General features: G+C 38.0%; 3 protein-coding genes and 1 long non-coding RNA gene across 20 annotated transcripts in view; 3 read left to right on the top strand and 1 right to left on the bottom strand.

The window, feature by feature from the left end:
• LOC112458457 (bromodomain adjacent to zinc finger domain protein 2B-like) overlaps window positions 1-10898 on the top strand; it is a 152263-nt gene extending 141365 nt beyond the window's left edge. For 8 of the 16 annotated variants that reach the window (XM_025022087.1, XM_025022083.1, XM_025022096.1 and 5 more), the window contains 13 exons: window positions 103-301; window positions 475-594; window positions 684-1257; window positions 1450-1678; window positions 1759-2521; window positions 2581-2862; window positions 2947-3445; window positions 3735-4080; window positions 5136-5257; window positions 5344-5485; window positions 5595-5725; window positions 6520-6804; window positions 7041-10898. In XM_025022087.1, the coding sequence (XP_024877855.1) occupies window positions 103-301; window positions 475-594; window positions 684-1257; window positions 1450-1678; window positions 1759-2521; window positions 2581-2862; window positions 2947-3445; window positions 3735-4080; window positions 5136-5257; window positions 5344-5485; window positions 5595-5725; window positions 6520-6804; window positions 7041-7218 (3870 nt within the window). In that variant the 3' untranslated portion in view covers window positions 7219-10898. The remainder of the gene's footprint in view (window positions 1-102; window positions 302-474; window positions 595-683; window positions 1258-1449; window positions 1679-1758; window positions 2522-2580; window positions 2863-2946; window positions 3446-3734; window positions 4081-5135; window positions 5258-5343; window positions 5486-5594; window positions 5726-6519; window positions 6805-7040) is intronic. The other 8 variants (XM_025022086.1, XM_025022093.1, XM_025022098.1 and 5 more) reach the window with 5 other exon arrangements.
• A 568-nt stretch (window positions 10899-11466) lies between these two features.
• Window positions 11467-14798, top strand: LOC112458455 (NAD kinase 2, mitochondrial). Its single transcript, XM_025022082.1, has 6 exons — window positions 11467-11795; window positions 12954-13251; window positions 13469-13792; window positions 13950-14043; window positions 14145-14409; window positions 14485-14798. Exons 1-6 carry the CDS (start codon window positions 11762-11764, stop codon window positions 14715-14717), a joined length of 1248 nt encoding a protein of 415 aa, XP_024877850.1. The 5' UTR covers window positions 11467-11761; the 3' UTR covers window positions 14718-14798.
• A 379-nt stretch (window positions 14799-15177) lies between these two features.
• LOC112458456 lies at window positions 15178-16059 on the bottom strand. Its single transcript, XR_003041212.1, has 2 exons — window positions 15942-16059; window positions 15178-15851 (listed from the first exon to the last, which is right to left on the bottom strand). It is a non-coding gene; the product is annotated as an uncharacterized LOC112458456 (long non-coding RNA).
• A 945-nt stretch (window positions 16060-17004) lies between these two features.
• LOC112458454 (steroidogenic acute regulatory protein-like) lies at window positions 17005-21566 on the top strand. 2 transcript variants are annotated; one of them, XM_025022080.1, is made up of 7 exons: window positions 17005-17242; window positions 19435-19717; window positions 20356-20436; window positions 20561-20638; window positions 20801-20854; window positions 20937-21069; window positions 21315-21566. In XM_025022080.1, exons 2-7 carry the CDS (start codon window positions 19475-19477, stop codon window positions 21563-21565), a joined length of 840 nt encoding a protein of 279 aa, XP_024877848.1. In that variant the 5' UTR covers window positions 17005-17242; window positions 19435-19474; the 3' UTR covers window position 21566. The 2 variants fall into 2 exon arrangements, with proteins under 2 accessions (XP_024877848.1, XP_024877849.1); XM_025022081.1 differs by lacking the exon at window positions 17005-17242 and adding an exon at window positions 17295-17568.
• Window positions 21567-21853: the final 287 nt, after the last annotated feature.

Below are 21853 nucleotides of genomic sequence, written 5' to 3'. Positions count from 1 at the left end.
GAGTCTATATACACCACAATTTTGTCTTGATTAAATATTATCTGCATGAGCGCGCCAGATAGTTTTGCTGCGTGTTACTGTAACAATGAACGATGACCGCAGGAGAGGGAGAGAAGGAGGCAGCATATGGCCCTGGTACGGGCACTGGAGAACCGTCGGAAGATGGAGGAGAAAGAGAAGAAACGCCTGGAGGCCAGGGCCGAGAGGATAGCGACGAAGGAAAAGCGGGCAGAACAGAGGAGAGTCGAGATGGAGTTGATCGAACAAATTCGCAAGCCCGTGGAGGATATGGAGCTGACAGGTACGGGAACAAAAGAGTGACTGATATCATATTATGAGAACATTGCTCTTACTACGTCACGTGGCGAGTTTGAGTGCTAAGTTCGTACATACATCTCTAACGAGAGTTTTGGACTAATGACTCTTAATTAATTCTTCCTTCTTCTAACTAATTTTTTCTAACTATGCTTTTAGATCACAGACCACTGCCAGAAGTCAAAAGAATACCTGGACTTAAGCTCTCTGGGCAAGCGTTCGCGGACATCGTCATGGTCTTCGAATTTTTGCACAACTTCGGGGAGACTTTAGGATTCGGTGAGAGCATTTTGTTGTATACCTGTCAGAATAAAAAATCATTCATTATTTTATTAGGGATTGATTTTTATTGTCCTATTTTTTTGTAGATATGGAATCACTACCGAGTTTGAAGAGTCTTCAACTCGCTCTTCTCAACGACGAAGAAGCCGAAGAGGAGATGCTGTCGGTTATGACGCATCTGTTGGTGTGTGCCATTGAAGATCCCGGAATCCCGCAGCCGGCTAGACACACCACAGGCCTGGGTCAGAGTTTGCGTCAAGCTGACATCACTCACGCCAACATCAGTGAAGTACTGCGAATTTATTTGTACGCGAACGCAACCGGCGAAGTGAAGGCTCTGACAGGGGTGTGCCTTGAGCGTGAGCGCGACAAGAAATTTGCCGATCATCATCAGAACGGCGGCGATTACGCTTCGACCTGCTCGGGGAAGAACGCGCAGTTCTATGAGCACTTACATAACAACGAAACGTGGAAGATGTCGGAAAGATTGCGAGACAAGCCTTTCCTAGCGTTGAATCCGACGCATAAGGCGCAGATGCTCGCTTTCCTTTGCAACGAGCTGCTGCAAAATAAGGCTGTGATCAGACAGATAGAGGGTAGCCTCGAAACGGTGGCTCAGCTGAGGAAGGAGAGATTCGTATTGGATACCAAAATCAGAAAGTAAGTTGCATGATACGAAAAATTAATTGATTGAAATGTGTGAGATTGACCGAATAATTTTATTAAATCTATCGTAAGTGATTTTTTAATTTAAAGATACGTTAAGAGAAGCTAAATTAAATTATTTAAAGATACATTACAGATTAAATTACGCTTTTTCAGACTTGTTTTAATAATATCTGTTATTTTTTGTTCATACAGGCTTAGACAATTACACAGTCGAAAAGTCCGAATGGAAGCTGTAGGCGTCATTGTAAACAAAATTGGTGACACAATCACCATCGAGAAAAAGGAAGGTGAGGAAGAAGGCAATACTACGTCCACTGCCGTAGGTACGACACCTACACCGGACGAGATTCATCATGAGGACGAAGTAGAAGACATGTCTGAGAATGAGAGTGAAGGCACTCAGCCAGAAGAGGTATATCTTAGAACATCAATTTATTCTTAAATTAATTTGAAGATTTATTTGATACTATCTGAAAAAAAATTCTTATTTAGGAGGAAGATAAAAATTTGTCTGGCGAAGAATTAGGTAAGAAATTGGATAAACTGTTGAAGCAATCAGAGGAACAACTGCAAAAGCTGAACAGCTCTTCGAAGCAACTCCGTGCGCACATATTCGGCCAGGACAGGTATTGGAGGAGATACTGGGAATTAGCATGCGCCGGCGGCATCTTCGTGGAAGCCATGGAGAGCGCCGAACCGGAGATTCTCGACCTTCAAGCTGAGCTTGACGAGAAGTACAAAAACATGCCGGTAGAGGAGAAGTCCGAGGTGAAGCAAGAGGGCGAAGGCAAGACGAATTCCGAAAATCATGAAAATGAGGCACCGAACGAAGTTAAGGATGAAAAGAAACACAATTCGAATGAGCAAGATGAGGATATGAAATCTCATGAGGATAAGCTGAAGTCCGAAGTGGAGGAGGTTAACTGTAAGAAAGAGTCTGTACAAAATTGCAGCTCGGAGAATTCCGAGGGTGTAAAGGAGGAGAAGAGAAACAACGACGTTGATAGTACAATGACAGATGCAAAGACGAATGTCACGTCCGAAGAAATAAAACAAGAAACGGAGGTGATCAATGCAGATGTCGATATGAAAGAGGAAGTGAAAAAGGAGAACGAGGAAATGGATGAAGATATGACGAAACCTTTGGTGAAAACGATGGAGGACAAGATTGTGGAAACGATACCGAATGGCGACAAGTTCAACCACGTCAATAATCTGCACAACGGGAAGGAACTCAACGGCTCCTTTATTTCTAGTGAGTTTCTATAAATCCTTGCCCGTGATAGACTCTTCATTATTTTTAATTAATATCAGTTATGTCGATTATTTCAGATAGCAGCAATGCCGAGCCTAATTGGTTTTCCATCTTACCGCGTGAAACGTGCGATACTCCGGGACCTAGCACTAAGCAAATATTTGGCATAGCCGAGCCGACCGAGCTCAGAATCCCAATATTCCCACCGCCAGCTAGTCCGAGTTACGATAGATGTGACAGTCCAGCGCCCCTGATATTAACTCAAGATGAGGCAGTACAATTAGAATATTTGAAGGTGCACGGTTTACCGCCTCCTGGCGAAGCCAAACCGGTGCCGACTGGTAAGTCGAGTTAATTCGCGAATATTAAAATCAATACGGATGACTATGTGTTTCAAATTTCTAATCATGTGACTTTATATACAGATCTGAGATACGGTTGGTGGAGGATAACAGATGTGGACACGTTCCAAGAGCTTCTCGAGCATCTACATTCTCGCGGCGTCCGCGAGAAAGAGTTGAAGCGCACAACGTGGGCGACGATGGAATCCTTTTTAGCCGTAACTGGTAAAATTAATGTTGATCCTGGCAACATCGCCGCCACGGAACTTCAAGGAGAACAAGACGATCCCAACACGCCAATTCCGAAGCCTGATAATCCGAGTAATTGGAGCGAGCAAGTTGCTCTGCGAGTAGATGCTCAACTCTTGGAGCAAGTGGAAGCGCTTGAAGATAAAGTGGCTAACGCTAGCATGCAAGTCAAAGGCTGGAAACTACCGCCGCGAGCGGGAACTGAGGAAGCCGAAGAAATTGAGAAGTTGAATGAAATGGAGAAGATTAGCGCGGTCGAGCAAGCGCGGCAAAGGCTACTTTCTTTGGAGGCAGCTATTGAAAGGAGATACTTGAAACCACCTTTAGGCGTTTGGTAAGATGAGTTTCTTTTTCAGTCAGTTATTTCATCTTTATGGTATACGATAACTATGTCTCACATGATTTCTTCAACATTCGGTGATAAAAGGAAAAATTATGATTATGTATTTTGCAGGAAAATTATAAATAAAAATAATTATTGACAAAAAAATAAAATAAATCTTAAATATAAAATTTGATTAATTAGAGTGTCTTCTATTTTCACTGTTAAAGCACTCAATTAACATGTAAATTAAATTTGTTGAGCGAAAGTTGTATAATTTAATTATATTTTAATTTTGTAGCACGGGAGATCCCAACTTAGCAGCCCTCAAGGCGGAACAGGCGGCGGCCGCTAACGCAAACTCGAATAATTCCGAGCAGAATAACCAGGCGCCTGCACCGCCAGAGGAAACAACGCCGCGGGGTCTGAACACTTGGCGGGAGGCGACGGCACGAGCGCACACGTCGGCGCAACTCGCTATGGCGCTCTACATGCTCGAGGCCAGCATCGCTTGGGACAAGAGCATCATGAAGGCTGTGAGTCTAACAACAGCTAGAAACTCGGTCTGCGCCAAGCTACGAAACCGCTGCGTCTCACTCAAAGCTACCAATCAGTACAAACAGCTATTGACTACTTCTCAGACCTCTGTGGGTATTCGCACTAACTTACTAACCGAAACGTTCTTTACTACCCCCGCACCCGATACCTTTGTCCTTTCCGTTGAATGGCTCACAGAGAGTACGTCGCCTCGAATGGATATCGACAGGTGTCTACTCGATCCGATGACCGGAGCCTAAGCGATATGTTTCTCACGCGACAGTATTCTTACAATATGTTCGCTTCCAGTTCTCATTCAAAAATTCTAATATATATCACGCGTGCGAAGAACTGGCAATGAAATTTGCATACATCCGTTGGATTTCGCTCTGTTCGCGCGATACCTGGATAATTGTTTCATTTATCTTAATTTATGTGCATTTACATAAATTAAACGTGCGACCATTGATGAATCATATTCATGAATTATTGAATATTGGGATACATAATGTCTGTAACATATAATAAATCATAACAAAAATCGCGTTAAGAAAAATGTGCGTTAAGAATGTACACTCAATGGTGGTCAGAGTCTAACGTAACGGTTGCATGCAAAACTGCCGCTTACTATTTGTTTATTTTTTTAATTATTTAATATCTTTGTTTTTTAATTTTTACGTTCGCATAGCTCTAGTTCGCTTTTTCACATTTTATGCATTCGGGAAAATCCCATTGCTGTTCTTGTTACTATCGTGATTGATTTACTGTAGCTCACATTTGTATTATTGCACGAATTTTAGATATATTTATTTATAATTTGAATGCATAAAGCAAAGTATACCTTAGTCTGTAGTATTTGAGAAACAAAAATTTATTCCTGTAACTTATTATTTTGTGAATATTTATTTGCTATACTAAATTATTTTGAATTCATTTATTATACATACATCTTATTTAACTTAGTGTGTAATTTTTTATCGTGTTTTTGCGCTTTATTAATTGGATACACACGAATTGTCTACATAGAGCTTTGTTGTTGCTTTTAAAAGTTTTAAAAAATGCTCGACTAACAAACAGTGCTACAATCTTCATGCTATTTTAGCCACATGAAAGATTAATTCTTCCATTCTCTCTTAAATGAGAAATTCATTCGTTTTGGTTTCAGAATTGCCAGTTTTGTCACAGTGGAGACAACGAAGATAAGCTGCTGCTCTGTGATGGCTGTGACCGTGGCTACCATACTTACTGTTTCCGTCCAAAAATGGAAAACATTCCTGATGGTGACTGGTGAGTAACGCTCTTGTGTATCGCATTCTTGTCTAATTTTATTTTAAGTTTTTCAAAGAGTTTCAAACTTTCCCTATTACTTTCAGGTATTGTCACGAATGTATGAACAAAGCAACAGGTGAACGCAATTGTTTAGTGTGTGGAAAGAGAGCGGGTAAAAACCTGGTCCTATGCGAACTCTGTCCTAGGGCTTATCACACTGACTGCCATAATCCTGTCATGCCAAAAGTAAGTAATTGCCGAAATGTATCTCTGTTGAAGATATTATTTTTTAACAAAGTCAAGTGTGTTGTTTCGAAGCCTAGATTTTATTGTATGCAATACGCTCTGCTTACAGATGCCACGAGGAAAATGGTATTGCTCTAATTGCCACAGTAAACAACCAAAGAAGAGAAATAGTAGTCGAAGGAGTCATACCAAAGGGGGAGGCACCAGAGAAAGTGAAAGTTCTGATCATCCACCAGCTAGGTGATTACGTTAAAAACAAACAAACATTGTCAAGTTGCTGGCTTAATGACGTTTCATGCGAAGTATATTAGAAAACAGCTATAATGAATGATTTGATAATATTCATCGCAGCCGCAAATGGCGGACAAGTATTATTCCCGATTGAATAAAGTAATCTCAAAACGAATCTAACTGTATACGAAAACTATCTGTATACACTGTACTCACATGCGATTACCTACTTGATCCTCGGCCCGTGTCGCAATACCGCCGAGAATTTTTGTCGTCTCGAGGAACTTTTCCTTTTATGCAGGGTGTTCTAATGAGAGGCTAGAGATCCCATTTTTCATTCTTTGAAGGCGGTTGTCACTGATAGATTTTTCCGAGTGGTTTCCGTTCCTTCGGTGTCTCGTCTCAAGTTTCTCCGCCGGGACACCCTGTACATTCATGATACATCGTTGTTTGCCTAGTGTACTTGCGATCGCCGACTGTGGGATAGGTATTTTCTCAGAAATATTCATCGTAACAGTAGATCCGCCTTCAGATCGTATATGACGAGTCAGAAAAATATAAACGAGAGAGCGCAAGAGGGCGAAAAATAGAACGGAAAAAGTAATAAAGAGCGAACGAGAGACAGAGAGTCAGAGAGAACGCAAATAATTCATCGGGAGCAGCGTACCCGTCTCAGCCGGACACACGATCGAATCTTATGCAATTCGTCCTTGCGCATTCGTCCAGAGGCTTTTATGACGGGAAACCTCCTGCAGAACGGAAGCTAATCGTGCAAATAATTTCTCTGTTGTTTTGCGCCGCAGTCCAACGCCATCAACGGCATCGAACACGCACGTAGAGGATGTCAGTTCGTCGGAACCGCCGACTCCTACCGCCTCACCACGGAAGGAGGGTAACAATCGGACGCTCACGAAGAAGCAACAACGAGAGCTGGCGCCTTGTAAGATACTCCTCGAACAGTTGGAGCAGCAGGACGAGGCCTGGCCGTTCCTCCTGCCGGTGAACACCAAACAGTTCCCGACCTACAAGAAAATCATAAAAACCCCCATGGATCTCAGTACGATTAAGAAGAAATTGCAGGACTCCGCGTAAGTTGTCCAATACGCGCCAGCGATTAGTTAAGTGAACGTACTATCTTTAGCTGCCTTTCCTCTCAAAATCTCTTGGTCTTTAAGACAGGCCTAATAGATCTAATATATATACACACACACAGACTGATCGCAAAAATAAAATAAAAATATATAAAACAATCTGTTGACCGGTCGTCAACCTTGGTCGGCATTGGAAGGCTGAAGTTTTTCACAACGAGTGCTTCTCGATGCAGGTACAAGTCTCGCGATGAGTTTTGCGCCGATGTCAGGCAGATGTTCATCAACTGCGAGGTATTCAACGAGGACGACAGTCCTGTGGGCAAGGCCGGCCACGGGATGCGCAGTTTCTTCGAAATGCGCTGGACCGAGATCACCGGCGCGCCACCTCCGCATCCGCAAACGCATAGCTGAGGCTCGGTACGTTCGCGCAACACCTGCAACAGCTTCGCTCACTTCTACTATTAGGATACGCGCCGCGTCACTGACCGCGACTAGACCGACAGTCGTCGAAAGGGACTCTGATCCATCCCTCTACCACTTCACTTCCGAGCATTAGTCGGCCTCGTTCTAGCGGCCGATCGAATTTTCCATTGTAATAGTAATCGTTGCGAACGCGGGCACGCTCTCGCCTATCTCGCGTATCATCCATTCTCGCTGTTCATCACGTACGCGAGTGCGTTTTTTCTCGCGTTTCATAAGACGCTCTAGTACTCGGGTATATACTGTGACACGAATGTCTCGTACTTTATTTCCTTGTTAGCACTTATGACGCGGTTTTCGTCAAACCTACTCATTGTAAAGTATTATAGCGAGACGTTCTCAGCCGATCGGACACTCGGCTTCGGTTTAACGAATATTGATAAATGTGCGAGAAGCTTCGCACTTAGGTCGAGATCTTGGTCTGCGGTAACAAGCACCTCCTCGACGTGATTAATCAGATACGAGTACGCGCGCATTATTTCGATCCCCGATCGATCGGGACGGAGCAATGCGAATGGTCATTGTACTTACCGATAAACAAGTGAACGTTTGCCTAAGCAACAAAAAAAAAGTGTAATTTGCGATTGTATTATACGGGCTTGATGCCGACGCATCGTCGGCGAAAGAAATATTTTGCAAAGTAATAAATGTGAAAAAAAGAGAGAAGTTATATATGTATATATATATAATTATGAATATGAATATAGTGTATATGTATACAGAATCTATATACACACATATATTGTACACATGTCACAACATGCATACATTCAAACGTACATTTGCCCACGGATGAGCACGATAAGGGTATTATTCGCCGTAGAAGTAGAATAGACAAAATGATGAGCGAAGTTAATGTTTGAATTTGTAGTATAATAGTCTGGCTAATCAGAATAACTTTTGTTCGCAAATTACAAAAAGAAACTTGATTCGTTCTCAGCACAAGCGAAGAGATCAGGCAACTTGCGTCCGACGAGAAAGAATATAAAGTTTTTTTTAATAATTTGAGAGTAAGATTTATTCCGGCCATGTGCGCGGACCGTCGTATTACAAATTGAAGAAAAGATCTTAACACCGTTTCGCAGAACCATTTTGGTTTCTTTTGTTTTTTGCATTTAATTTTGGATTTCGTTAACTTGTGAGTTGTATGACGCATGATGTACGCAGAACGTATATATATTATTCGTGACATGACGAAGAGATAGAAAATATTCGTATTTTCACACATCAGTATTCCGAGACGAGACTATACGTCTTTACTGTGACTGTTGTATTGATTCGCGGATATTTAAAATCTGGCAAATTAATAAGTGTAGGATAACTCTATCATAACTTCAATTACTTTTTTAAAAGCGAAGAAATTTAGACGGTTATTATAACTTAGTCAATTTCCCATTAATTAATTAACCATGTGTCGGGTCTTGCGTACCCTATGTATGAACGATACTTTGAGAACTCTGCTCGTAAAAAAAAAAATGTCAAGTCTTTCTAGAATACTCCGTCTGCTTGATTTTATGCAACACAACGTCGTTTCGACTTAGTATACGTTGCGATTGTGCAAATCTAAACTCTTCCACTGCCGTTAGAGAGATTCGCATTGCGTTAAGCTCATCAGTCCAAAATATTTATTATTTAGATATTATTAACTGATTGTGCGCGCGGAAATGTTCATTATCCGCGTCCATTTAGCTTCCTATCTTTCGTTCATCGATTCATAAAAGTTCCGAATCAACGCAACATATACACGACAAAATTATTCAGGGACGACATCACCATTCTCTGTCAGGCTGATCCCAAAATGCGATCAGCGTGAAGATTATTCGAATGCAGTAAGAAGAATGCATTGCACTGCGAGCGCCTTTGAGAGGACGAATTCTTTTCCGGGAGTAACGAATACGATTACGTTTTTATTGTCATTGAAAAGCTAGGTTTTCGTAATTACACCGTGCGTAGTATTATTATTATAATATAAGAATTATATCGCAATTCTGCCCGCGTCCGTCGAGCTCGACGACGCGGAGACTCGCGTCGGTTCTCTGCCATCAGCGCGGAGTTTCCCCAAGGACGACAATCGACGCTCGGTCGATCGTCGAAAGATCTTTTCGAACCAAGTGTCGTCGTCGCAGCATCGCCGTTAGAATAAACGCGAAGGAAATAGCACATCGCGCTGCGCACGATAGATTGTCAGACGGCGACGAGAATTTATCCGATTAATAATAAACGTGATACCTTTGTGAGTGCGATCATCTTACGCGAGACGGTGTCGACAATGTGACGAGAGCACATTAACACTTGTATCTTGTTTTGTATGTAATTGATGTACATTATTGCTCGTAATAGCGAAATAGTTGGTAAATAGCGAGAGGAACCCGAGGAAAAGGGGAGTTCAGCCGTAGTGTGACGTGCTAAATGATTACGGTTTAAAGAAAAAGGAAAAAAAAACATTCGTAGCGTGTAAAAGTATTAGCTAGAGTATAAATGCCCGCGGAGGGGCGACGACGAAGTAAAAAATAAATAATATCGTTCGGGGTGCGAAATTGAAACGGGAGCGTCGTAATTTAGGAACGAACATCCGGTAAGATCGCTGACGAGATTGCGCGATAATTATAAATTCTGTGGCGTCCCATTGTCTCGAGTGTCGAGAAATAGCTCGCTAGTTTCACCCGTGAAGATTTGCTGATGAGAATAAATAAAAAAGAATCTAACAGATCTTATATGATTTTAAGAACCTACGAATTTAATTATTAATCTGTCTCGACGGTTGAGATACAGCATTCACACTCAGTGTATTAATTTGTGAAAGTCGTAAGAAATTTTATTGTTTCTTTTTTTTCCCGTTTGCCTCCGTTTCTCGACACCATGTCTAATTTTAGTATATGTATGTAAAAAAGAAAAAAAAAGAGAACCGCTAGCTCTCGCAATATACGACGGCACGAGACTGCAATTAGTTCATATGTATAAGTTTATTGTAAAGCGCAGATTTGTGGGGCATTTTGTCGATCTTACCGATTGTTCTTCGGGAGGCACCGGCCGTGCCGTTTGGAGCACCGCGCCTCGCACCGTCATACAGTAGCCGATACGTTTAGACATCTCATACATTCAGACGACAAAACCGACACAACAGAAACAAATAATTTTTTAAAATTTAATTATTATTTAAATAGTACAGTTACATTGTTAGTACGAATAACGACGCTTTTTATACGAATTTTAGTTTTTAAACGTCGATCTTACGATATATATATATATATATAGTATAAATAAATGAATAAATATATATATATATATAGTATATAAAAATGAGAGACAATGGTAATAGTAATAATAATTGATATCGATTAACTAAGGAGCGGAAGATAAAGAGAAACGAAGGCAGTGTTTGGGAGAAGAGCAAGTGAACGAGCACGAGAATGAAAGAAAAAGAGAGAAAGATAAATGAGAGTGCATGTGTGTGCGAATGAAAATGAAAGAGAGAGAGAGATTAAGTTAGGTGATTGTTTGTCTATCGTATACACGAAGGCATACGTTAGGTAGCCTCGATGCTATTTAAACAGACTTAATTAATGTATTGCAAATGAATTAATAAAGTGTAAGCGAAGCGTGTATCTATATAGTGCGACTTTTTTCTTTTGGCAACTACAATAAAATTCTCGATGAGCAGTTAAGACCTCCTGGCATCTGGAAATCAAGGTATACAAGGTATATACAACAGACTGAGACACCTTTTCCCACAAAAAAATAACTTTACCGGAATATATGTCTGTATCGATTTTACCTTGATGCTAGTGAAAATCTTATTAAACATCCTTAATTCATATTTTATTAAAATCATGTTGAGGAGAGAGATTGACGTTTTTCAAGAATAATACTAAACTTCTTCCGTCTTGATATTTATTTCGTTCTTATAGATTTACTTGATTGTTAACGATCGAATTAAGCAATACGCAAAGACGTGTAGAAGGCATTGATATTATTAACAATTAATATTACATGTGTAACAGTACAATATATGTATATTAATTAGCAATTGATATTACATCATATAACAGTAATAATATATTATTTAATTATCAGTGCTTGCTATTTCTCTCGTTGATCTTCGAGACACGTGCGAGATTCGAATTCGCCGCCGTGGCGCATGCGCGATGCCGGTCGTTGCAACAAAACTGACTTCAGAGCTTCAGAGTGGATCGTGTCAATCGTGTGGTGTGGATCAATGAGGACTTGAGGGCTTTGAAGTTTGAGGGATAAAATCACAAATGCTCAGCTCTGTTCGCGGCGGTGAGTCACGCGTGTACGGGTACAGGTGCACGCAAGTAACGAGGCACGGTACTCGATCGCCGCATGGCTCGTGCCGGCGAGAGGGGATCGGTTACGCGGCGCCCGTCGATCAATCGTCCCGCGGAGCGGCTCGTCCCGCACGTCGCTCGCGACAGTTCGGTATTGCCCACGTGAACGTCCCGATCATCATGCGATGACGGTTTTCAACTACCTTTGTAGGACTGCCAGTGAGTATAACGATTCGGTGGCCGAGCGTGTTCACCCGGAGCGGCTCCTCTCACCGTCCCCGTCCGCTCCGCAATTTCATTTTATCGTATTCCGCATTGTTCGCCGCGATCACATGTATGTGTACCTATGTTGAGAGAACCGATAAGAATTAATCAGTGTCACGCTTACTAAAGGAGGAATCGAGAATTGTCTCGAATACGGATCTTGATACCATCTCGAAACGGAATTTTCCTACCGAACCCCAATGCGCTTCTTACTGTCTTGTTTTTTTTCCTTCTTTTTACTACTGGCAGCAAAATATATTATACGGCCCATCCCGTTTTGAACGCGGAAAGTGTGAGAAAGTGGCGGCCTAATGTCATCGTTTTCATTTCACGCAACACGATGATTTATTGCATACTCACGATATAGTCATGATGGGTATACCGCGCGATAACATTGACGTGTATAACCTTTCCGAAGAGGAACAATTGTTTATAAGGGAAAATCACCTTGGTACTTTAGTGTCATTTTTTATGGCACGAGGGGAAGGAGAACAATTCTTATGACGTTTTAATGACAGCTCATAATTGCTTTTTATCGTGCGATGCGATTAGGTAACTATCTCATATCTGTGAACGATAGGATCAGGTCAAAGGCAATTGAGGAAACATTTTATCATGTCGTATTTTATCAGGGAATATTTCTCTCACATATGTATTTAATGTATGCTGAAGACAAATTGAAGCTCTATCTTGAAAAAAATGCGTTTTTTAATGTATGAATAATAATTATTATTATTATATATTTGAAAAATAAGACAGGAACGGCGAATTTTATTAAATTAATTTAATTTAATTATTGTAAGTTAAACGATACATGTAATGTTTTTATTAAATGTTTAACTCCACTTTATTTACAGCATATTAATGATTTCAAAGAAAAACTATGAGTATGAGCTCCATAAATATTTATTTCAAGTTTCAAACTTTTAAAGTTTTATTAATTAATATAGTTAATTAAATTGTAATTGATTAAAATTGATAAAAATACATTTTAAGAACAGCCTCTCTATCTGTTAAATTGTATACATCAGATTGATAATTGATGTCTGATTATCTCACGCATTCAAAGGCAAGTTAATTACAGAAGCTAATATTTATGATTTGTTTTTTTAGGAACGCTGCAGCTTTTACAGTCTCCTTCTACCAATGTACACAGAAGTCTGCGCTTTTTCATTCGAAATGAATCCAGTTTTGTGCCTAAGAAGGTACTTATCGTGGCAAAATTGTCCCGGTATCATTTCGAAAGGTTACGGGAACCCGGGCTCAACGAGACCCAGCTGAAGATGAAACTAATCGAAAGAGGTTCGGATTATGATACCATGCTCGCCAGCCACTTGGCCACCAAGGCTGTGGAAGATCAAATCATCCAAATCTTGCGAAAGATGAACGTGGAGTATAGGATAATAGATAGGTAAGCTCAAATCTTTTTAATAAAAAAAATATATATATATATATAAAATCAGAAAAAATTGGCAAAAACTCTCATTTACTTTCTTAAATTCGTGATAATATTGAAAAAAATTCATATTTGTGTGAATTTGAAAAACTACTCCGATCTGTTTATTTCAAAATTGAAATATTAGTTGTTAAATATTTATCGCAAAGTAAAAATATATCGTATTTTTTAGGACAAGTTTAGACCAGTCGCTTTTTACATGGGCGGATTTAGTACTGCCGATTGGCGGTGATGGAACGTTTCTCTTAGCCTCGAATTTAATATTCGATAATAAAAAACCGATAATGGGCATTAATTCGTATCCTGAGAAGTCGGAAGGCTACCTCCTGTTGTCGGCGAAGTACACGAATGCCATACCAGAGATTTTCGAAATGCTAAGAGCAGGCCACTACAATACACTCATGCGAAGACGAATACGGATCACTTTAAAGGGAGAAGAAATATGGCAGCCTCCCTTTCACATGCATGAGAAAGGACGCATCGTTGGCAGTGACAGGCACGTTATATTAATGTTATAATTAAATTATCAAGGATTTATATTTATTAGATTGCAGACTTTCTCAGCGACGGTTTATCTTTGGAATTTACATCTATCGTTTCTGCACTCTTTACTGCAATACAAGCTTTAATTATCACGTATTTATTACTTGTAGGTTTTATACAAACGAGAAGTTCGAAAGCAAGTATAGCATTACCAACATAGAGTTACCAAAAGAAAGGCGTCTACCTTGGTTGGCGCTTAATGAAGTGAGTTTATTCATGTTCCTCGATGCACACGCATGTATTAGAAAGTCGAGTGATCCGACTTACTCTTTTACGCATATCTCAGGCCTGGTATTTGTCGCTAGGTTTTCATGGGCGAAACGTTATCGGCACGGACGAGTTCCTTACTTATAAAGTTCGATGAGGACCAAGAGTATCACAAAGTAAAGGGTTCCGGTTTGTGCGTGAGCACCGGGACAGGGTCAACGTCTTGGTATAAATCTATACACAGTCTAAATCATCAAACCGTGCGGGAAATATTGAGCCTCGTGGATACCAAACGGCAGTTTACCAATGACAAAATTGATGTGATCTGTTCGGCGTTCAATAGCAGCTTACGATTTGACGCAGGTCAGTAAGTGTGTTATCTGAATAACAAGAGAAGAGATATGGCGTTATATTTAAAGAGTATACATTTCTTTACAGAGGATTGCAAACTGTGTTATTCCATAAGAGATATGATAGTTACCAATGCAATACCCGTTCCGAAAGACGTGCACACTCGTGGTTTCTGTAGGAAGGCCACTGTGCAATCGCAATGCTTCGATGCAGGTTTAGTTCTCGACGGTGGAATAGCGGTCCCCTTCAACTTCGGCACCGTCGCGGAAATAGAGACTTTTCCCGAAGACTCATTACGTACTATTACACTTCTTGATTGAATTGAACGCTTTCCAACGAATCAGGACATTCAAGTAGTATTTTTGTGATAAATATGAAACTTAATAAACGTGTAAAATCAATCTCACATTAATAATTTCTAATGGACAAACGTTTGTAGACGTCTGTAATATAAAAATTTACATTAAACATTATATGTATAATACTTAACGGGAATAGACGCGTATAGACGCGCGATTGAAGTGCCGTTATCCAATAATTGTTTCTGTTTGGGTATTAACGAAACTTTGGAATGGAAAGAACACTATTCGCTGTGTGCGCTGGTATACTATAGCGGAAAAGTAGGACTTAGAGCGCCCATGGTGGCCGGAATTTGCATTATTTGCTGGAGTTTTCTAATACATCGTAATGGAAAAATTACGGAAAGGAAATTTAAATTGTTGCGTGAACACGTGTAAGAATGTATTTCACAATACAAGTTCAGAAATAAAATTTTATTCCTTTCCAAAAGCGATTTATAAAATTGAGCAGCGAAAAATGTGGATACGTTGGGTACAAAAAATAAAGTAAGTATATTCTTTGAGATTATATGATCATATTTTACCTCGTTTAAAATAATGGTATTTATTTAGAATACGGGCCTCACCTCCAATATCAATAAAATTATGCTTAATCGACATGTGACTACGGGGCATGTACATGTCGCTACATTTCATCGATATGACAGGTTTTCTAACTTAAATAGTTGTCAACTTTAACGATTAATATCTCGCTTCGCGAGGCAGACTGCCGCGTTTTTCTTCCAGATTCTTTCGTTTCGTGTAAAAACGCGTCAATAATGTATTTTGAATAAATAATCAAAACAATAATTTTTTGTTCTTGTTTAAACGTTTTTTTATTTATTTACGATTGACTTGAATTTCATTAATATTGATACACTTACATGTAATTGTACCTTGTACGGAATAGCATTGACAGATGTTTGCGGTATTACACTGCACCTTATTAAATGGCTTATATTTTCATTACGCAATTCTTCAACGCGAACCACATGCGATATTGCTAAGGCTTTTCCTTTTGGTATTGAACTTGGATTAAATTTAATGTCATGAGTGACAGGTCCAAATCCCGTTCGTATAATAAGATTCATTGCAAAAAGTCAGAAAGAGGTTAACCTTTAAAACAAATGTAGGTTAATTTCTCTCGAAAAATCTTTTCAACTATAATTTTTGTAATATCATCATTGAAATTAAGATTTAAATTACCTAACGACAGTTTACACGTAGCTCGAATATTCACAATCGTTGACAGCTATTCCATACAGCTATTCCATCAAAAAGTGCGATATTTCACTAACCGTGGCAGCACTAGTCTCTGCGCACACAGCGAATAAGCAAGCTATTTAATTTGAAAAAAGAATTTTGTTAAAGTATCATAATTCCATGTCTTTCCAGACTAAATCTGTCAATATATAATTTTATATATACATGTAACATGTATTTAAGATTTAGTGTATTACATATTATTATTACTATAAGTTGGTGTACTAAACTAAGACTAAAAATTCCAAATATCGACACTTGTGAGCTAGTCTGAAAAAAATTAACTAGATTGTTAGTTCTTTATGTACATTTAGAATATTTTAGCTCATAAATATAAGCCAGGAAACTTTTTATATACGTCAATGTATTTGTTTACTGAATTGAATAAACTTAGAATGTATTTTATGATAAAAGTCTTCACATATTATTTTTATGATATATGTATTATATAACTTTAATAATTTTTCAAGAATTTTAAAAGAAATGTACTCCAACTTTAGCTACTTTTTATCCGAGTATATTCTCCGACGGTGATAACGGCGATAACTTTGACGATTTTTCAGAGATTTCGAAAGAAATCTACTCCAACTTTAGCTACCTCTTATTGGAATATGCTCTTCTGATAACTTCGATAATCTTTCAAAGATCTCGAAAGATGCATGTGCCAAATCTACTTCTTCGTAAAATATAGTCTCCTAATAACTTTTACAATAATATTTATTATATATCTTTTTATAACAAAATACTTTTTAATATTCCAACATTTGTATTGAAAATCCTGTACACACACAGATTACACTTCTAGTTATTTTTCATTCATGACCCAGGTCTGCTCTTCGCGGATGCACCGTTTTGTACTTTCTGCACCTGAAACGAACGAGACGGTGCGCGATCAGACGGTGGAGAGAAAAAGAAGAAAGATGAAAAGAGTGCAACGAGGGCAACAAGTTCAGCCACGAGGAGCAAACGCACAAGTGTATACGGCATACGCGCGTGTCGCGTGAAGGTGGACACGTTTGACAGCACGGCGACTCCGGAATGCCCAACTTCAGGCGTGACTGAAAACGTCATTGTGCTCTCGTGTTTATATTCGGTGATAACGGCGATTCAACACTGGGCGCAACCGAATGGTCTCCTCTTTATCGCGCGGAGGCATGCGACGCGATGCACGTGTGTGACATCGTTTTGTCGACACGCAACCCGACTGTCTGGCCGCATCTATGAGATCTCCCGGCCGCGGAACGGTAAGGATGAATGAGAGGAAGAAAAAAATTGCGAGCGGAAACGATCGGAGCACGGCGCGACGGGTGCCTTTGTTCGCGACGCGAACGTCCCTCGGGTGACGGCAAGAACGCGCAAAGTTCGTTTCCGCGACGATTTTTCGAATCGTCCGTCCGCGTCACGGCGACCGAAGTAAACATCCGCTGATTTTGAGGTTAGAACCGCGAATTAACCTCCGTGACCGGAGTCCGCGCCGAATGGAATATTCCTCCTAAATCTCCCCCTCGCAGGATTTCTGTGTCAAAACAAATTCAACAGAGCTATATTTACGCGATTTATTACGATTGTTGTAAGTATAACGGTATTTCCTTTTTTTAGGAAACAATTTCTGCACGAGATTTATGTGGCTTATTCGCCTTTTTATCGTGTAAATAAAAAAAAATCAGATAAGAGGGCGAATTTACCAGATTTTTTTATTCCCTTAAATATTTTTGTCCGTTGATTGAGATGCAGAAAAATGCACGGTGATGGTGAATACTATCGCGACGCAATGAAGATAAACGTTTTCAAAAATAATCTGACGAGATTTAGTCTAAATTAAGATTAATAAATTAATCTTAACGAAGATCTGCAGATCACACTTGAGATAAATCTGCAATTTGTGTCAGATTTCAGGATAGAATTCTATTTATAATTTTATACGTTGTGTATTTTGATGTATGCAATTCAAGATACATTTTATATACTTTTATATTCCTATTCTTCAAATATATCTTTGTTTTACACGACACGTAAGATTATAAATAAAATTGCATTCTAGGTTCTGAATTATAGATCATCCTCGATCTGATTCTTAAGTATTAAAGTTAATGTTCGAGAAGTGGAAATATAAAATTCACAATTAATATTCTTTATTTGTATCCTGCGTTTTAATATTAAGAAAAGAAATGATATGCACTTGATAATGATGTATTCGTTTTAATCTACAGCGATATGGTATCAGATATCTTTAATCTGCAAAATTGTTTATGGAAGCACATCGCATGTGTAACAATATATGTAGATATATTATAAGGCTAAAGATCAGACATCGCATTCCATTGGCTGTCATATCACTCATATCGTTATCATTCAGGCAGTATAATAATTCACTAATTATCTCGTCGTGTACGTAGTTAAACGTTTACAAAACGATTATGTTATTTTAATAAATTGTATCATCTGAAAATCAATCATTGCGATAAGGATTTCATGGTGATATATATATATACGTTAATACAAAGATTTAGAAAAAGTTTATATCTAGACTAAACAATGGAACAATGGATAAATATATCTGCAGGATGCTGGGAGGATTCATTCAACATTCTTTCATGATTGGAATCACAGATTTGCTTAGAAACGAGATAAAATTGGGAAGCCCTTACAAAAAGAAAGTTCTTTAGACAAAATATTATGTTCAAAGAACAAAATCGTTAATTGCTACATTTATGTTATTTCCGCACGTGTGTGGAAATTGCAATAAAACTTATAGTTTTGTAACTACGTAAGTTCTTATCATATTTTCACAGATATTCTTATGCAAGTTGTTGATTTAGAAATTGCATTGATTAATAGTTGCAATGACAACAAGAAACACTTTTGTTTTCGTTTCCTAAGAATATTATCGCAATGATCTCTGATATATTTGTCATAAGAAAAGCTATTGCTTTTAATATTAATATAACTGATTTGGCAATATTATTTTAGATATTATATAATTGTATAGTAATATTTTCTACAAGAAAATATTTTCCCAGACAGCACGCACGTATAAAAAGACGCCATAAAGATATCTTTAAGACGTATGTCTAAAGGATGTCTTAAAAATGTCTTCACGATCTATTTAGTATTTATATATATGTGTAATAATGCGTTTATATGTGTATTTCACGCTAGATTGATACACATATGTTATTTCATTATTTGATAATCTATTCTTAGCATCAGTCTTCCAATATTTATTTTAGAAACATAAATAATTATATTAGATATATTCATCTTAACTACATCTCTACTGCACTTTCTGCGTTTGAAATGAAATAGATTTTGAAAAAAGAAACAGAAAAGATATAAAACATAGAGTTTGTATAAAACTGAAGCAAATAGTGCTATTATTGCTACTGTTTCTACTAGATTAATTTGCATATTTGCTATATATGTCATTTTCTTGCAGGTCGACGTTACGACGACGACATCAAAAGTGTATCGGAAGGATGGCAGAAGATGAGAGACAAATTAGAATGGCCGCTGAAGCTATACTAAGTGGCTCGATCAACTCTCAAAGAAGTTCGGTTACACAGCATAGTATGACGCGAACGCCGGATATCGTTCTCACCGAGGATCTGATCTTAGGAGCGAGACACAACGGCAGAATGTCGAGCGTTAGACGTTTCTACTGCCTTTTCGTCACCTTCGATCTTCTTCTTACATTCCTCATGTGGCTCATTTGTACAATGGTATGCTAGAACCCGAGACATTATCTAAATGTTAAATCAATGTAGATCGAAAACTTGTCGAAAATATGATTTTTTATTTTGGTAATGGCTCGCTTGGTTTTATTCATTGACCGTAATGGCGCGTGTATTTATGAGCAAAGCATTATCTTTTGCTGTATATTTTCATTTTTTATTTATTATGTATTATTTATTGATGATAAAAATACACTACATTTATAATGTATCTTTATAAAAAATCTAAAGAAATTAAATTGCTAATTGTAAGATGGACAGTTGATCCATCTTATATATATGTTATGGTCAAACCCCCAAACGCGGACATTTCTAGCATTGACTAGTCAATTCTGCGGAATGACTGGTCAATCCTGAGGAATAACCAAGCGGCTTGGAGTTTGATTAGTTTTATTATGCGGGGGAAGGGGCTCCGCCTGCGGGATAAGTAATTTGAGTAATTTGTTGATATGTGTGTACTGTTTATACACACATTACAACAAATTACTACAAAACTTTGACCAAGACGCTTGGCCGTTCGGCAGAATTGGTTAGTCAATCCTAGGATTGACCGTGTTTTGGGCTTTAACCATAACATATATATATTTTTATAATTAAAATTTATGGTTACTTTGTTATATTTACAGATTGCAGGCGAAAGTTTACATACAGCTTTCATAGATCAGGTGATACACTATCATATAAAGACGTCTTTGTTTGATATTGTGGTAAGTATATTCTGTCGTTCCTTATTAATGAGTTTAATGACAGAATGACGACAGTGACATTCAGTTCGTCATAATTTTTCATTATTCATTGGGAGCAGAGATTTTACGGATTTCATCTTCTCAGATGGCAGCGATTTGCAGGTTCACGGTCTTGTTGCTCTTTTATGCGCTGCTGTATCTCAATCACTGGATTATTGTAGCTGTAAGTATATTTGTCCATTGAAGCTTTTCGTGAAAAAGGAAATTTACTTATAACGAATGTATAAACAATAAAACAAATAACAGAGTAAAATATTTTTTTAATTACATAAATATATATATATATGTAATTTTAAAAATGATTTTAAATTAATGTATTTTACAGATATCAACTGCCACAACATGTGCCTTTTTAATTGCCAAAGTTTTTCTTTTTGATGTAAGTGTTTTTGAAATACTTATGTACTATCTTTATTATTAATTTTTTTTTATTTAGCTTATTTAATGTATTGTATTTTTAGTGGACATCAGCTAACCAACCAGTATTCCAAGTTCTGCTAATCTTGACATCTTTTGTATTATCATGGGCAGAGGCTTGGTTCTTTGATTTTCGCGTGATACCTCAGGAAACTCAAGCAAGAAATTGGATTCGAAGTAAGTGGTCTCTCTCTCAACAGTCTAATTTTTTCTTATTTTTAAACTATTAGTCAATAAATGATACGGTAAAAAAACTAACAATGTAGACCTGAACATTTAAGTACGAGCTAATATTTCACAAGAACATTAATAGTATGCACTGGCATACAAAATGGAGAGTAAATTTGATATTTAATCTCAATATCTTTGCATATTAATTTAAAAATTGTAAAGAAATATCGACGAATTTACGAAATTTACAGGTTTTCCAGATACAGAAAGAGCTCCGTTATTACGAAGCATTGTTACTGAATCACGGCAGCATATGGCAAATATCGATCACATGAATACATTTTTCACACCTGTAGAGTCTCCGAATCATTCTGATGATGAGGACATCCCCAGGAAGCAAGGAGATTCGAGGAAGCTCTCAAGATCCAGCGATTTATTTAGGTTCCTAGCAATACTTACACCCGAGAAGGTTAGTAAAATTGTTTTTTTTTTCTTGTTTTAATCGATCATTAATTCGTAAGAAACATTAAAGGAAAAAAAGAATATGTGTCTCTTTCTACTTTAGTTATGGTTTAACATTTATTGTAATTAAACGCGATATTTATCAGCAAGTATTTTAATAATTCAATGATTCAATGATTCAATGATTCAATTTTATATTATCAGCAAGTATTTAATAATTCAATGATTCTTAGAAATTTTAATATATATATACATATAAAAAGTCATATATACACATATATGGTAGATGATGTAGTCAATGTCGAGTTCTCTATGTCTACGACAGTAA

This window comes from Temnothorax curvispinosus, unplaced genomic scaffold, assembly GCF_003070985.1.
Source record: "Temnothorax curvispinosus isolate PA1 unplaced genomic scaffold, ASM307098v1 QBEX01008938.1, whole genome shotgun sequence".
Lineage (NCBI taxonomy): Eukaryota > Metazoa > Arthropoda > Insecta > Hymenoptera > Formicidae > Temnothorax > Temnothorax curvispinosus.
Note: the sequence above shows the minus strand (reverse complement) of the source record. Positions and strands in the feature narration are given on the sequence as shown.

Bases quoted from the DNA above. Each gene is read 5' to 3' on its own strand.
- LOC112458455 (XM_025022082.1), top strand. From the start codon at position 11,762: ATGACGGTTTTCAACTACCTTTGTAGGACTGCCA. The intron at 11,796-12,953 runs GTGAGTATAACG...TTGTTTTTTTAG, and splicing joins CTACCTTTGTAGGACTGCCA to GAACGCTGCAGCTTTTACAG. The intron at 14,410-14,484 runs GTCAGTAAGTGT...ATTTCTTTACAG, and splicing joins CAGCTTACGATTTGACGCAG to AGGATTGCAAACTGTGTTAT.
- LOC112458454 (XM_025022080.1), top strand. From the start codon at position 19,475: ATGGCAGAAGATGAGAGACAAATTAGAATGGCCGCTGAAGCTATACTA. The intron at 19,718-20,355 runs GTATGCTAGAAC...TTATATTTACAG, and splicing joins TGTGGCTCATTTGTACAATG to ATTGCAGGCGAAAGTTTACA. The intron at 21,070-21,314 runs GTAAGTGGTCTC...CGAAATTTACAG, and splicing joins AGCAAGAAATTGGATTCGAA to GTTTTCCAGATACAGAAAGA.